The sequence below is a fragment of the Brachyistius frenatus genome, unplaced genomic scaffold (assembly GCF_029030835.1).
Source record: "Brachyistius frenatus isolate BFR_SWC_R1_liver_20210118 unplaced genomic scaffold, ASM2903083v1 Contig_83, whole genome shotgun sequence".
Lineage (NCBI taxonomy): Eukaryota > Metazoa > Chordata > Actinopteri > Embiotocidae > Brachyistius > Brachyistius frenatus.
The window spans coordinates 1796771-1810991 of record NW_027210682.1 but is presented as its reverse complement, the minus strand read 5'-3'; the positions used below and the strand labels follow the sequence as shown (position 1 = coordinate 1810991).

The 14221-nt window shown below is 41.4% G+C and overlaps 2 protein-coding genes across 3 annotated transcripts in view; one reads left to right on the top strand and one right to left on the bottom strand.

Annotated features, from left to right (window-relative positions):
• Positions 1–822: 822 nt before the first annotated feature.
• Positions 823–3113, top strand: rhbdd3 (rhomboid domain containing 3). The gene is made up of 5 exons (XM_069709443.1): positions 823–1354; positions 1453–1836; positions 2183–2309; positions 2418–2672; positions 2800–3113. Exons 1-5 carry the CDS (start codon positions 1192–1194, stop codon positions 2966–2968), a joined length of 1098 nt encoding a protein of 365 aa, XP_069565544.1. The 5' UTR covers positions 823–1191; the 3' UTR covers positions 2969–3113.
• A 96-nt stretch (positions 3114–3209) lies between these two features.
• Positions 3210–14221, bottom strand: part of emid1 (EMI domain containing 1) — a 53969-nt gene continuing 42957 nt past the window's right edge. The window contains exons 9-17 of one of the 2 annotated variants that reach the window (XM_069709441.1): positions 13004–13111; positions 9939–10028; positions 9615–9667; positions 9433–9495; positions 8687–8731; positions 8393–8437; positions 8213–8224; positions 5960–6044; positions 3210–4629 (exon numbers count right to left, since the gene is read on the bottom strand). In XM_069709441.1, the coding sequence (XP_069565542.1) occupies positions 4496–4629; positions 5960–6044; positions 8213–8224; positions 8393–8437; positions 8687–8731; positions 9433–9495; positions 9615–9667; positions 9939–10028; positions 13004–13111 (635 nt within the window). In that variant the 3' untranslated portion in view covers positions 3210–4495. The remainder of the gene's footprint in view (positions 4630–5959; positions 6045–8212; positions 8225–8392; positions 8438–8686; positions 8732–9432; positions 9496–9614; positions 9668–9938; positions 10029–13003; positions 13112–14221) is intronic. The other variant, XM_069709442.1, reaches the window with a different exon arrangement.

The window sequence follows — 14221 nt, the reverse complement described above, 5'->3', positions numbered from 1 at the left end:
AAAACAGTGAACTGTACCAGATTTAGCAAATGGGTCCCAACATGCTTTGTCATCCCAACAGCAGGGAAGCATGTGGCCCCTTGCCATATTTTAGACAGTGTATAATTACTGGTTTAATCAAAGAGTGATTTCTCGGTTTCATTTAAAAAGCTGTTTAAAGCTGAAAAGAGGTCAAATTATCCAGTATTTCTCAAAAAAGAAAAGTGGTGGAAAGAAAATGTGTCTTGGAAAACTTATTTTTTTCTGCTTTCCTACCACATGACTCATCTCATTAAGACTCTCTGGACTAAACCTCTAAAACTATCCTGTATAAAATGAATAATACTAGCCACATCTCGACAAGTAAAAATGCAGCTCATGCTTGCAGTTAGTGTCAACAATCTGAGGACACAGACTATCAGCTACAGTGGACATTTTTATGCAGACCATATACTTTTAGATTCATTTTCTGTGCTATGCCCAATTATACATGTTTACCCTCAGTGGAAAATGGCAAAACATTTTTCTTAAAAAAAATTAAAAAAAAAAGCCTCTTTAAACCTATAGAGTGACATCTTGAAACGGATTGTTTTGTTTGAACAGCAATCCAAAGCCCAAAGATATTCAAATCTATATCGCCATAAACCACATAATCCATACATTCACGAGGCTGGGATCAAGAAAAGTTGGGCATTGTGCTTAATAAATTATTTTAACGATGAATTAAACCGATAAATCAACAATCTGCTCCAGTGTCCAGCAGGTGGCGGTAATGAACCTTCACGCCATTGTTACGCTCATAACACAAAGAAGACAACGTGACGTAGTACGGAAGTTGGCGTTCCCTTCGCTCTCAACGGAGTTATCTTACTCAAGACATTTATTACTTGACGCCTAAAGTATGTGACTATCTTAAACTATCAACTGAACTCTTGTAGTGCGACTTAATTAAATTCCATGTCGTTCGCTTACAGAGAGTCCAACAAAAATAAATCGTAGAAAAAGATATCAGCCTCGGTTGTGAATTATAATGTTATTATAATGGACTTCAGCTCTCACTCTTATCTTGTAAGAAATGATTACGGTTTTATATCTGTAACCATTTCATTTCACTAGACAGTTTTCTTGTCGGAAGCACCAATAGGTGTTTATTTACCAGAGTTATGGCACAAAAGGTCAAGTGAGTGCAGGAGTAACATCTGATCTAATATAATGCCGGGTCGTATATGGTCAGCGTGGTTTTGGTTTGGATTTGATCGCCCTGGATTGTGCCTGGGAACATCTTCACTGATAACACTCATGCTGCTGATGTATGCTGGGGGCATCCAGGCAAGTCTCAGTTTAGGTCCAGGTGGAGACTTCCCAAGGTTCAGAGGTAAACTGTCTGTTTGTAATTTCATAGGTTTACAGGTACATTTTCAGTTTCAGAGTTGGTGAAATCAAAGCTTTTTTTTTTTTTTTTTTCCTCCCCAGATGTGTTCCTGTATGCTCTCAGCCATGATGAGCTACCCTCTCTGCTGGTCAGCGTCGTTCTCCTGCTGGCGTTGGGACCCTGCCAGGAGCGTCGCTGGGGAACGGTCGCCTTGCTGGCCCTTTCCATCCTCACAATGACAGCGCTGCCTTTTCTCTACACCCTGGTCCTCTTTGTGGGTGGGGGTGAGGCGAGCCGGATCTGTGGCTACTCTGCCGTCCAGCTTGCTCTGTTTACAGCACAGTGTCGACAGGTGACACAAAGGAGGCTGCTGATGTGCTTGCCAGTCTGGTTTCTCCCCTGGCTGCTTCTACTGGTTGGTCTGCTGCTGCTGCCGGGGACACCTGCCCTGCTTCACTTCTGTGCAATATGCATCGGCCACAACTGTATCCTTCTCTGGTTATACGGTCAGCTGACGCTTGTCAAAATACAGTGTATTGTGGCTTTTAGAAGCGCTGTTAAGTTTTACAAGGGCTTTCCTCTTATTTAGACTGATTCGACTTCTCACGTGGTCTTTGTGGCCATACAGACTATTTTAGATTGAAACTTGTCTCATTTTTTTGTTGAAGTCCTTCAAATGGGGCAATTCGGAGCAGAGGCCTAATAAGCCATAGTAATTGAGAACACTGGTGTACGTTTTATGTGGTTTTGTTTTCAGGCCTGTTTTTTTTTCCTGAGGGCTGAAAGTGTCCTATCCCATCATCTTTTTACAGTACTTAATGAACTTTACAGATCGTCAGCCCTTGATTGGGATGTTACAGGAGCTGGAGGAGGCCTGGGTCTTTGATTTAATTCCTGATTGGGTGTATGTTCCCACTGCTGCCAGGTTCAGATTGCCCACCTACGCTACCTCACAGAGGTGGGATTTATATCATTCACATCAAATACTCTTTGAATGTTCTCAATCACTGCCCTCAATGCATGGCCTTGGCACAAGTTATTATTTTAACTTTATTGGTTGTCACAGATCCAGATCACTTTCTCAGGTGATGCCTGTGGATTGGCCAGCTGCACCCTCAATGAACAACCCCTCTGCTTTAAACCACCACCCATGGATCGAACCATTGGCTGCATGGATAAGGGAGGAGTCTGCAGCACTGTCTGAGGCAGAGGTGCTGGAGGAGCAGATGCTGAGAGCAGGGATACTGGCCTCGTTACAGGATGCTCCAGATGACCCTGATGCGAAAGTGGAAGTGCCCAAATCATCGGTTTCCTCTCTGCGGTTAGTAAGAAATCAATATTATGTTGAATATTCTGTGAATGGGTACATGTGTTTTTACTTAATACTCCTCGTATTACTCAAAAATAGTTTGTGTTTTCAAGCATTGATGTACAGTGTTTCCTCTCAGACTCCAGCAGCTGGAGAAGATGGGCTTCCCCACAGAGAAAGCTGTAGTGGCTTTGGCAGCATCAAAGCAGCTAGATGGCGCCATCTCCCTGCTTATTGATGACAGCGTTGGAGAACAAGCTGTGATGGTATCCAAGGGGAAGAGCTCTCTGCCACCGCAGAGCACCTAGAAGATCTTTCACTCCTGGACTGAGTAATTGCACGTGTGCAGTAAACTGGACATACACTATGCTTAGGTTTTGCTGAGCTTTATTATTTTCCCTGTGGGTTACTTCTAAAACTATTTTAAAGATCAGAATTAATGTGAAAAACAGGGGACAAAAGACCGAGTCTTTTTAAGAGTTGTTGCAAACTTGACTATTTGAGTTTCTGTAGCTGCTCATATAAATGTAGATCAGAGAGAGTGGATGTCATTTATTTGTTATAAAAGTGTTTAATGATTACTGTTGTATCACAAATGAAAACAGGTGACATGTTATAAAAAAACAACAACCAATGAACATTATTTTATTACACCGATCATCTAGACAGGATTATCTTAACACAGTAACACATTTGCAAGAAAAAAATTTCAAAATATGAAATGGTTACACAACAGCATACAAAATAAACTACAATGCATCATTTTAAATAGTTTCACAATAAGTTTGATATAAGACGGAAAAAAAAAACTTTTCATCAGGATAGTTTAAGCAGTTTACCAACACAGCAGTGGTAAAAATATGTTCAAGTTCCATTTACAGTTTTCTTATTTTTTCTGTGTGTGTGTGTGTGTGTGTGTGTGTGTGTGTGTGTGTGTGTGTGTGTGTGTGTGTTAAAGGTCCTGAAAGGGACAGCCAGGTCTGCAGTCAATTGTTTTCATTTCAACATTTTTTGATTCCAAATGCAAAATAATGTATGACTATTTCTGCTGATATGCAGCCAAATGCAAGTGTTTGTGTATTTCTTTTGCACTGATTAAATGTCAAAATGTTATTGTAAATTAAATCAATTTAAGGGGGAAAAAACACTCACACCAGAAAACTACAAATCACTGTTAGCAACACATATCTCAGTTAGAGTAGACATGACTTCATCTTTTTAGTGCACTACATTACATCGAGTTAAACAATATGATAGAAGTATAACAAAATTAATACTAGAAGAAGAGGTTTGTTTGTGTAATTGTGTCCTGCAAACTGTTCATGCTCAATATACTTAAATAATGGACTCTCTTCAGGTTGCAGTTATATTGTGAAAGCAATACAAAGTCAAATCCAGTCTCTTCTCTCCCATCTGACTTCTCCTTGATTACTCTAAATGACCCTTATAGTCCAGAAGTGTTTGTAGCTCGAGCAGCATCACAGAAGATTCAGATTTACTTTTCTTTTTTTTTCAAACATGAACATCTGTATTGTGAGGCTTTAGTTCTGTAGCCAATGAAATGAAACCAGAAGGAGCTGGTGGAAGTATTGTGTAAAGATAAACTGTGGTTATGGCGATGGGTGGGGGTCAAACTAGTTCTCAGGTTCCCAATAGAGCAGGGCATTGTGAATTATCAGTGGAGTTTCCCTGAGGTGTCCCCCATCCTAAATCTGATGGTAAAGCCCAGAGAGGGTATCAGATATGGTCTAAATCTGTTGAGTGCCGATGAGACCTATAGGAGGGGAGGTCAACCCAGCCTGTGATCCTCAGGGTGAGCGGGGGAAGGGGTGGGGTTACTTCCCTCGAACCTTGGTGTCGGAGGACAGAGGAGAAGCAAGTCGATGTGGATGTGCACCTGCTCGCTTATCTCTGTAGAAACTAGGGGAGGCTGTGCCAAACGGTCCATCCCCAGACCCTAGATCAGGCTCTGTTGAAGAAAGACAGCAGTTGGAACGGGGCCTCCTTGTCCATCAGTATGTGAGGACATGAGCACTCTGCTGTCCTCAAATGAGTCTACTCGGCAGGTATCAGAAGTGTGCTCTTATTTTAATTGTGCTGTTGTCATATTATAATGATTATAAAGGGGGTGCATCTGACTAGTAGGGCTGCAACAGTTGTTTTTGTTATGAATAAATTTGTCCATTGCTTTTTTATAGGTTGATGGTCTCACTGATAAAATGTTGAAAAAACAGTCCATCACAGTTTCCCAGCACTCAGTATATCTTCAGATTGTCTGTTTATTCAAGCCAACAGTCTAAAGCCTAAAGGTTTAAAAAAAAAAAAAAAAAGTAGAAAATTATCACATTTGAGAAGCCAAAACCTGGATGTTGATTCATATTCTGTCATTTGACTAATCATTTTATTGCAGTGTTACTATACTATACAAACATACTTTGATTAATATTTTTTTCTGAGACGACAGAGAAATGTTGGATAAAATGCTTCATCAGGACTGTTGATGGCAACATCTGCAACCAAACAAGTAAACTGTCATCTGATTTTAATTCAAATGTTGCTTAAACTTAATTTGGTGCTTGGAACAATGTGATGTCATCTTTTTCCAACTGAGCCCCACCAACTTTAAACCCATGAGAATAGCACAGAAAAATGTACAAATACAGAAATATCTTGGCTGAATAAAGCAAAACTGTTAAAAAAAACAAAAAAACAAAAACAAAAAAAACAGAATGCGTATGTAGGACATTTCTCATAGGAAGAACTTTGACAGGGTAAATAGATTTTTTTTGTTGTTGTTTTTAAAAAAAATCTGTGCTGTCAACAGAGGATCCTCAAAAACGAAACAGTTTATATAAAAGAATATTTTTCTAAAAGACGTCTAACTTTGGGTGACTGGAACAACATTAAGTAGTTTGGTAACAGGTGTTTATCAGAAATGTTTTGCTTCAAACACTTGATTAATACTTTTTAGATCCTGTCAAGAAGGTAATTGAGGGCCGGCAGAACTGTGGGTGAGGATGTCTCAGCGTTACCTGGCCAGATGATAGCCTCCAGCAGTGTCACCCTGCGAGCCAGAAGCTCAAGGTCTGCCTGCAAGTCGTAGAACATCTGCAAGCTAATGTCCTATCAGAGAGCAGTGACAGGGGGACTGTGTGAGGGTGTGGAAACTCCAGCCCAAGTCCTGGGGCTGCTCGCGACTGTTCCCACCCCCTGTCTCAGCAGTGAGGTACAGTGGGAGTTTGGGCCGCCCACCTTTGACCCCTGCCTAAAGCTGACCCTGCCTCAGGCCTCCTACTCACCATGAATACCGATCATAGTTTCAAGGATTAAAACCCTCTCGGCTAAGATCTTCAGCGCCTCTCTGATCTGATGTATTCCGTCCCCCTGTGAAGATAGATACAGCCGTCAAGGTAAGGAGCACAAGCCAAAGAACTGCTCGCCAAGATGCAAGTCATTTTTCTCAATACACTTCAGCTGTTAGAAGGTTAAAACAGTCCACATATTTGCCCAGCACTGTCAGACATTATCCATTCCCTGTATTCCTCCCTCATTCTCTGAACATGCTGCTATATGAAATCAGTCTCTGTCATGCTGGGCTGGGCAACATCAGCATGCACATCACAGACCAGCCTCATGCTGGTGACATAACACGGCTGAATTTCACTCTCCAAGGATATAAATCTGATCATGCCATCTGCAGTCTTTTCTTTAGTCAGGCAAGTATCGTTTTTAAGCTCCACAGTGTTCATTCTTAACACTGTGGTCCCAAATGTTACCCATCGTCATGTGGCAGAATGCAGCCAGAGTAGATTTACACTGACATCCAATTTGTCTTTTGTTAGAGGATAAGGTAGTGACTCCAGGAGTCACACCTTCAAAAGTAAAACATGTAACTGAACAAGAAAGGTAGAGCAGACGGAGACAGTTGAAAGTATCATGATCACAAAAGAAGGCATGCAGAGAGTCACTGAAGCTTCTTGGTGCCCTGGTGAGTGCTATCGACTATAAAATGCTCAGCTTAAAAAGATGCACTTTATGTTTGTAGAAAAAAGGCAAAGTTGCACTGGCAGTGCCTCTCTAGTAATGGCAATGTCAGTTTGTTGATTGTTCCACCACTTTGATTCATAATGAAAGAGCTCAACTTTGGAATAGAATGCTATGAAATTCTGTCCAGACGTTCATGGTGCCCAGAGGATAAATCCAACTACTGACACATTTTCTGCACCAACAATGTGTGGCTTTTAGTGACACTGTGACATTATGATCCTCTGACTCTTCATCTTACACCACGATCAGGTCACAGTTTTCAGTTGAACTAATAATTTTCCCATGAGATTCAGCTGTACTTTGTGTTTAGTGCTGATTAGCAAACATTACATTACATTACATTTCATTCAGCTGATGCTTTTATCCAAAGCGACTTACAATAAGTGCATTTCAACCATGAGGGTACAAAACCCAGAACAACAGGAATTAAGTAAATACAATTTCTTCAAGAAAGCCAAACTACAATGTGCTGTCAGTAAGTGACATTTTAAGTGCTACTAAAGTTCTACTGTTCAGCATGCTAACACACTAAACTAAGTTGGTGAAGCATTATACCTAAAAAAAAATCAGGCAGTTCACATTGTCATTGCGAGCATGTTGGCATTCTGTCATAGTACAGCCTCACAGAGCCACCAGCGTACCAGTGTTGTTACCAGAGAATTACACCCCGAAATAAAACTTTGGAAATTTATATCTACTTTGCCTTATTTTCTGTTTTACTGGCACCATGTTACTTTACTGATTAGATGCATTTTGTGTTAATCTACATATCCAAACAAGAACGTTTATGCGGTGTAAAGCCAAAGTCATGCAAGGTTGCATTGTGGGAGAAAAGAGGATAGCTGTATCCACTCCACTCACATCAGAGCACAACACCTCTAAACCCAAGAGGACCCACCACTGACACATATGGAGTGATTTGGCATATACATTTCGCACATTTTCTTTGTGGTTCAGTGATACATTTTGCCAATTGATTAGATGTAATCACAGCCGCTCCTAAATTTAAAGAATTTTGCCTCTAAAATGATTTTACATCTTTTCACTCAGACTGGCTGTTCTCACGGTGTTCTGTATATTTATATGTATATGCCAAAGTCAGATGCTGTAAAGGTGACTGTGAAAGGTAGCCATGGAGACAGTAGCTTGCAGAGGGAGTCAGACAGCTTTAGGATCAAGAGGACAGTGTCGTAACAGGGGATAGCAGTCCAGAGCACACCCCGAGGACCGACAAAAACACATCAACACACAAAATCAGACAAGTCAACAGCTACGATCATATGTACTCAAACAATCAACAACAATGTAAAACACACACTTTATGACTATCAATAGGAAGGAAAGTATGGGCTTGAGAGAAAGAGAGATGCAACTGAACACAACTTTGTGGCCAATCACAGCCATAACCATGGTGAATGTTAAGGGATCATAACCATAACTTGAGATGTTGGTCATGGTTAATTTAGGTAATTAAACACGTGATGACATGAATAAAAATATCTTACATTTAGATTGCTCTTGTAAAATGAGGAAGAGGTAAAAGAAAAGTAAGGATTAGACAGACAGAAAACCTTCAATGCCCGGCAAATGAATCTTAAAGCTTTTTAAAATCTTCTGTCTAAATGCAAAATCGTCTTGTTCAGGCCACGTGTTACCATGTAAACTACCACCAACTACTTTCTTACCGGCAAGCCCTTCTCTCCTGGCTCTCCTTTGGAACCTGGTACCCCCTGTGAAGAAACATTGACAACAGCAAAGGTGAGTTCAACACATTATTGAAAGCAGTGCAGCAGTTTACGTCAACAGAAAGAGCTCGTTCTCTCTGTGATTGCGTTGTCACTTGTCAGTGTGGTTTATAGTGCTGCTGGAAAATGTAGTTTACAGTAACGTAACCAGCTATGACATGTGTTGATGCTTCTGCCCACACACTCGTTTTCTCAGGCAATAATCCTCAATACAGCCGGGTAGAGGTGGCTTACCGGCTCGCCTCTGAAGCCCCTCTCTCCTGGGTAACCTAAAGGACCCTGAAAAACCAAAAGCACATCTCAGAAAGTTGTTACATGAAGAAAACCTACCGAACGCTATAGCTCCCTCAATGTTTTCATGCCGCTGCGATGTTTTCATGCAGCTAAAATGTTTATAAAAGCAACTTGGGAAAGAGCTAACAATACAAAACTGCAAACAAACTCTAAAAATCACAGATGAGAAGCCTCACCACTGTAATATCTAATAGAAGTATAAACTCTAAGGCTGTGAAAACATGATCAAATAGAGTCAATTATGTTTAGTTTTTAAGATTATAAAAATATGACCCCCACCCACCCACCCACCCCGTCGCCCCTCGTAGTTCCCAGGAGACAAAGTAGTTTTTTACACAGGAAAGTTAATAAGAGGTAGAACCACCAATTTAGGAAAAAGGTCAGGTGTTGCTGTCTTGTCAAGTACTCTGTTGAAAGTATTGTATGTGGTGCTCTTAGTCAATCTTAGTAAGTGCAAATAATACAAAGTTATTTTATATTTATTCAGAGTGTATTGTGTTAATGTGTTGTATTGTTTGATATTGTGCTCTTTTATTGAACCAAAAATATTATGTCTTTTGTATGTGCTTGGGTCTACAGATGAAAAATTCCCTCGGGCTAACTCTGGAATGTTTTTAGTAATGTAAATAATATGAATTATCCCTGTAAAATATATGAATTAACTGAACTAAACCAAGTTTACTTACTCTCTCCCCACGTTCTCCTTTCGGCCCCGTGGGGCCCTGTGTTGCAGGAGCTCCAGGTTTTCCCTGTATTGAGTCAGAGAGGAAATTCACAATGACAAAGATACATGTGTCCAGCAACAAATCTGACAGTGCTAAACTCAGCCAGTAACTGTGTTGCACCACTGTGCTGTGAGCGAGCTTACATTCTGTCCTGGTGGGCCAGGGGGTCCTACTGGACCGTTCGGACCTGGAGGACCTAATAGAAAAAGTAATGTTAGTTTTGCCAGGTAAAGAGCACTGAGTTCAACCTGACATGCACAGCACCTGTCAGTGTTTATGACTTAAGATAGCTTGTAGTGTGTGGACTCGACTTTGAGGGATGTTTGTGTTTGGTCACTTGACTAACAATCACAAAAACTCAATCTACAAACAATCTTTGAGTGTATGGGCAGAGGTTTCCCACCAGCACACAAACATCCTGTGTGCAGCTGGAGATAAACCCAATAAAGAGATGGGTAAACACTCACCGACAGGCCCGGGAGGACCCTGAGGCCCTGGAACAGGCACCCCTCGTGAGTCATGGAAAGTGTTGGTGAAGAAGGGGTCTTTTCCACGATCTGGAGTTGAAACAAAATGTGTGTTTAATGGGATGCAGAGAATTCTCTCCTGGCTATTTGCAGAATTTGCGGAATGGAAACAAACGGCTAAATCTGCAATAAGAACCTGCCAGACATTTACGTAGAATGGTGCTGCTTCACTGACAGAAAGTCTAATTCTGTAGACTCACTGTCCAAACAGGCTTTTAATTACTGTATGAGGTATGTATTATTTAATTATGTATCTATAATTTTTTATCAGTTACCTGTTTGATTTCATTTGGCCTTTAGGGAAATCATCTGGATTTAAACCCTCTTCCAGTTATGGGCTTCAATAATTGTGATGACTGACAACAAATCCAAAATGCAGAGCCATAACATAAAAATTTGATGCTATTCATTGTGTAACTTCAGGCTTATACTGTGGGTCGGAATGTGCCATATCGTGTCAGTCACAATAACATTGGTATTATTTTTTTAATGATAAAAAAAAAAAAAATCACATCCCAAAACAGCATGACAGACATTACGAGTGTAATTTATGCAAAGCAACAAGAAGCCTGGCTGAAAATGGCATCATGGTGGTGATGAAGTTGGTTCCAAAAAGTTCGCTCAGGTACAGTTCTGCTCTTCTGTTCTTCCAACATGCTCCTCCAATCAAATGGTATCTTGGTCGCATTAGATAATGATGTTTAGGATTAGATCCCTGGTTGTTATTTTAGGTGGGCCATGTTTGAGGAAGGAGCCATAGTTTAATATATCTTGAGAGAAAGTTCTCCTTTATGCAAAAGGCATTGTTCTATTAGCTGTAAGACAGATATTTAGGTAAACCTTTCAGTGTGAAAATTTTCCTTTTTGTTGATGTATGAGTGTGTCAGATGCACCTGGTAAGGCACTCCAGGGAATACTGTGTACAAAGCAACCCCACTTTGCTGATGCTGCCTCAAAAACGTGACGTTCCTCTTTGACAAATTGTCATTACCTCTAGAGGGCAATGTTTTCTAACAAACAGTCAAACTTCCCCTAATGACTTCAGCAGGACAGTAAACTATACTAAAATGTATTCAAAAGCACTGTCAGCAGTAGCTCAGAGTTTGGCATTCATTAAAAGTTATACAGCTTTACATATCCGCTGTGAAAGGACACTGACTGGACATACATGCATCCACAGAGAAAAGACAAAAGGAAGAGGGTGTTGAACGAGTGTGCGATAGAGGAAGTGTACGATCATTGGGTCATTTTATACTGACAGGAAGCACAGATCCAATCACAGCATGAGACTTCAAGAGATGCTGTGAGAAAGAGGAGGAGGAAGAGGAAGGCGAGGAGGAGGGCTGACAGCCAGAAACATCCTCCAGCTGCCAGATCATTGCAGACCGCTAACAGATCAGGACGAGAGGTGACATCCAAACTAGGGCTGCTCTCTGTGTGTCTGACGATCTCTAGGGCACTCTCTTCATTTCCTACTCGGAGCACACGGGGATCTGTGCCTTAATGTAACATGAAAATGTGCAGGAGAACTGACAAAAACAATGAAATCATACTTTTAAACAGTCCTCCTCTTCACTAAGTAACGTTCAGGCTGCTGGTTTAGAAACCCTCCCCTGTTCTGCAGAAGGGAATTCCACCATCCTGACGTTTTGGTAAAAGCCAAATATGCCAGTGTTTTCCAAAGGAAGCTCACACAGAAGCTTTCCCTTTATGTTCCCTACTGTGACTTTGATGTGAAAGAAATGGTCCACATTGTCAGAAATCATCATGCCAACGTCAACGTCCCAACAGTTTTCTCCACGCTGGAACCAGGAGCCTACAAATCTGTGTGCTGCATACTTTGTTTTACCACTGAATCCACGTTTAAAACCCGCCCAGGCTTTGACCTCGAAAGAGCCAGTGCGGGCCCCCATCTGTCTCTCGGAGCCCCCCTCAGCTGTCTGAGCGGCCTACATCTGGAAGTTGTTGAGTGACATCAGTGGTGGACAGGTTCTCATCCCAGCATGTGCAGTCTGTGTCAATCTTACTGTCTCTCTCTCCATTTAACACTCTTTGATTCTGCTCTACTTGGCTGGTAGTCAATTAGGAGCAAGTAGCAGTTAGAGGATTAATGTCATCCTGCCTGTTTCTTATTCCCTTTGTTTCTTTTGTAAGGCTGCTAAAGACACATGAATATTAGTAGGAAGTGTCAGGCTGCAAGTCTGTAAACTCTATGTCACCCTGCCTGAGAACAAAGGCTCTGATTGAGTTTGTGTACATGCACAAATGCATTTTGTTTGGATACAAAGTCAAATTGTCCAGTTTGGCCCAGAAAGAGACCACTTCATGTGGGGAAGAGGAGGTGAAGAGGTTGTCTGACTGATGCACCCACCATTTGGATTTTTGACCTTTGGGAGAGTTCCAGGTCCATGAATATAAGGTGTGAAAATTCATAAGCTTTTGTCCAAGTTTGATAAACTCACAGATGGAAATAAGTAACATTAGAATAAAATATGCAGCAAGTAAAAGGGAAGTAATTTGATTAAGCCTTTTGTGTTACCAGTGGGAGAAGCATGACGTCTGCCTCAAGTTACATCACTTGAGGCAACGTTGTTTGGGTTTGGAGATGAGGAGTTTGAAAAGGAAAATAAACAGGGTAAGGAGTTAGAAAGACGTCTGTAGCCTGTTTGTCATTTCAGTTTGTGTCTAGCAGCTCAAGACTACATTAGCAACGACTGTCATGACACACCAAAATCTTTGATGAACCTGTTGGTGGGCAGGTTGTATTGTGAGTAATATCAGCGTCAGTGTGGAACAACATGCAGAATGAAAAACAATGACACCTCCGCTTCTACTGCACTGATTTTTAACTTTGTTTTAAAACAGTCTGTTGAGCATCTGACAGTGTAAAAGAGTGCAATGCTAGTTTGTGGAGTACTCTTTTAACACTCATATTTATAGAGTATCTTAACCATTTGTTGTGTTATGGTGATGGTGTGATATCTGTTTGTTGTCCAGGGTCTTACTGTGGTCTGGTTCTGGGATGTGGGCACTGGCTGGCGCTGGGGGGCCTGGAGGCCCTGGTGGGCCTGGTAGACCTCTGTCTCCTGGTAGTCCTGGTGGACCACGGGGGCCTGAGAAAAAGGGACGACAGAAAAATCTGTGGTGACAGACATACTGCACTGTAATGGTGTGTCATAGCAAAATATGATCTTCTTCTGGAGAAGCACAGCTCACGGCAGACTAATAAATGACTGTGGGTGATGTGATGATGGGGGGATAAACTATGACAGAAACCAGAGAGGAAAAAGATTAGATAAAGTGTTGAGTGATGCAACATAATAGTATCTGGCAGCGGTAGTGAGAGTATCTGTCTTTATATTTGTGTGTGTGCACATGTGGGGTGAAATCAGGAACTGGACAAAATACGTGAAGTGCATGTAGCGGCTGACTTTGTTTCTCTGTAATTAACAGGAGGTTCTTTAATGGCACAGTGCTGGGAATTTACTCAGGGACACGGAAAACTCAAATAAACACCATTAAACTCTGCAAAGTGTTACTGGCACAGGTTCAGTAAATGAAATGCTCCCTGCGTATAAGTAACAACCTGTATAGCCAGTCCATATGGGCCGGTCAGTGAAAGTGTCCCTTTTCCTCCCACAGACATTATTTTGAAGGTGGAAAAAGCACAACTACAAACTCTGACCTCATTGTTTGAAATGTCCTGAGGTAATTCTGCCCGCTGAACACCACCCCTCGCCCTCTAACAGACCCAGACACGCCACTTTTCTGTTTACGTACTGATGCAACTGACGATGACAGTCCACTAATTATTGCTTTGCGAGGTAATGTTATTACAGCTCTGATTTGACACGTCCATGGGCCGTTTTCACTTAGCCTTGGTAAACACTGCAGCATAACCAGCAGTATTTTGGCTGCTTCAAGGAGATTGTAAGCTACAATCTGCAGCATGGTGGTTCAAATGGCGAGTCCAAGTGACCCTTCAGAGTCTGTGACATATTAGGGAAAACAATTTTAGCCTTTTCCTGTAAAATAATGGTTTCTCAGGGACGCTGTGACAAAATATGAGCCAACGTTTGCAATACAACTATCCTGTAACTTATCAGGATTCATCATAACATACAATATCACATCTCAAAGCGACAGATGTTCATTTTTCTCCCATCTTTCCCATAACCCTTTGGCTGAAAAACATATTTGTCTACATTGTGCATGACACTGGA

What these genes read in the sequence shown, in the direction of transcription:
- rhbdd3 (XM_069709443.1), top strand. Translation starts at nt 1,192, where the DNA reads ATGCCGGGTCGTATATGGTCAGCGTGGTTTTGGTTTGGATTTGATCGC. An exon ending in AATATGCATCGGCCACAACT is followed by an intron (nt 1,837 to 2,182) that starts GTATCCTTCTCT and finishes TGAACTTTACAG; the next exon opens with ATCGTCAGCCCTTGATTGGG. An exon ending in ACCTACGCTACCTCACAGAG is followed by an intron (nt 2,310 to 2,417) that starts GTGGGATTTATA and finishes TGGTTGTCACAG; the next exon opens with ATCCAGATCACTTTCTCAGG.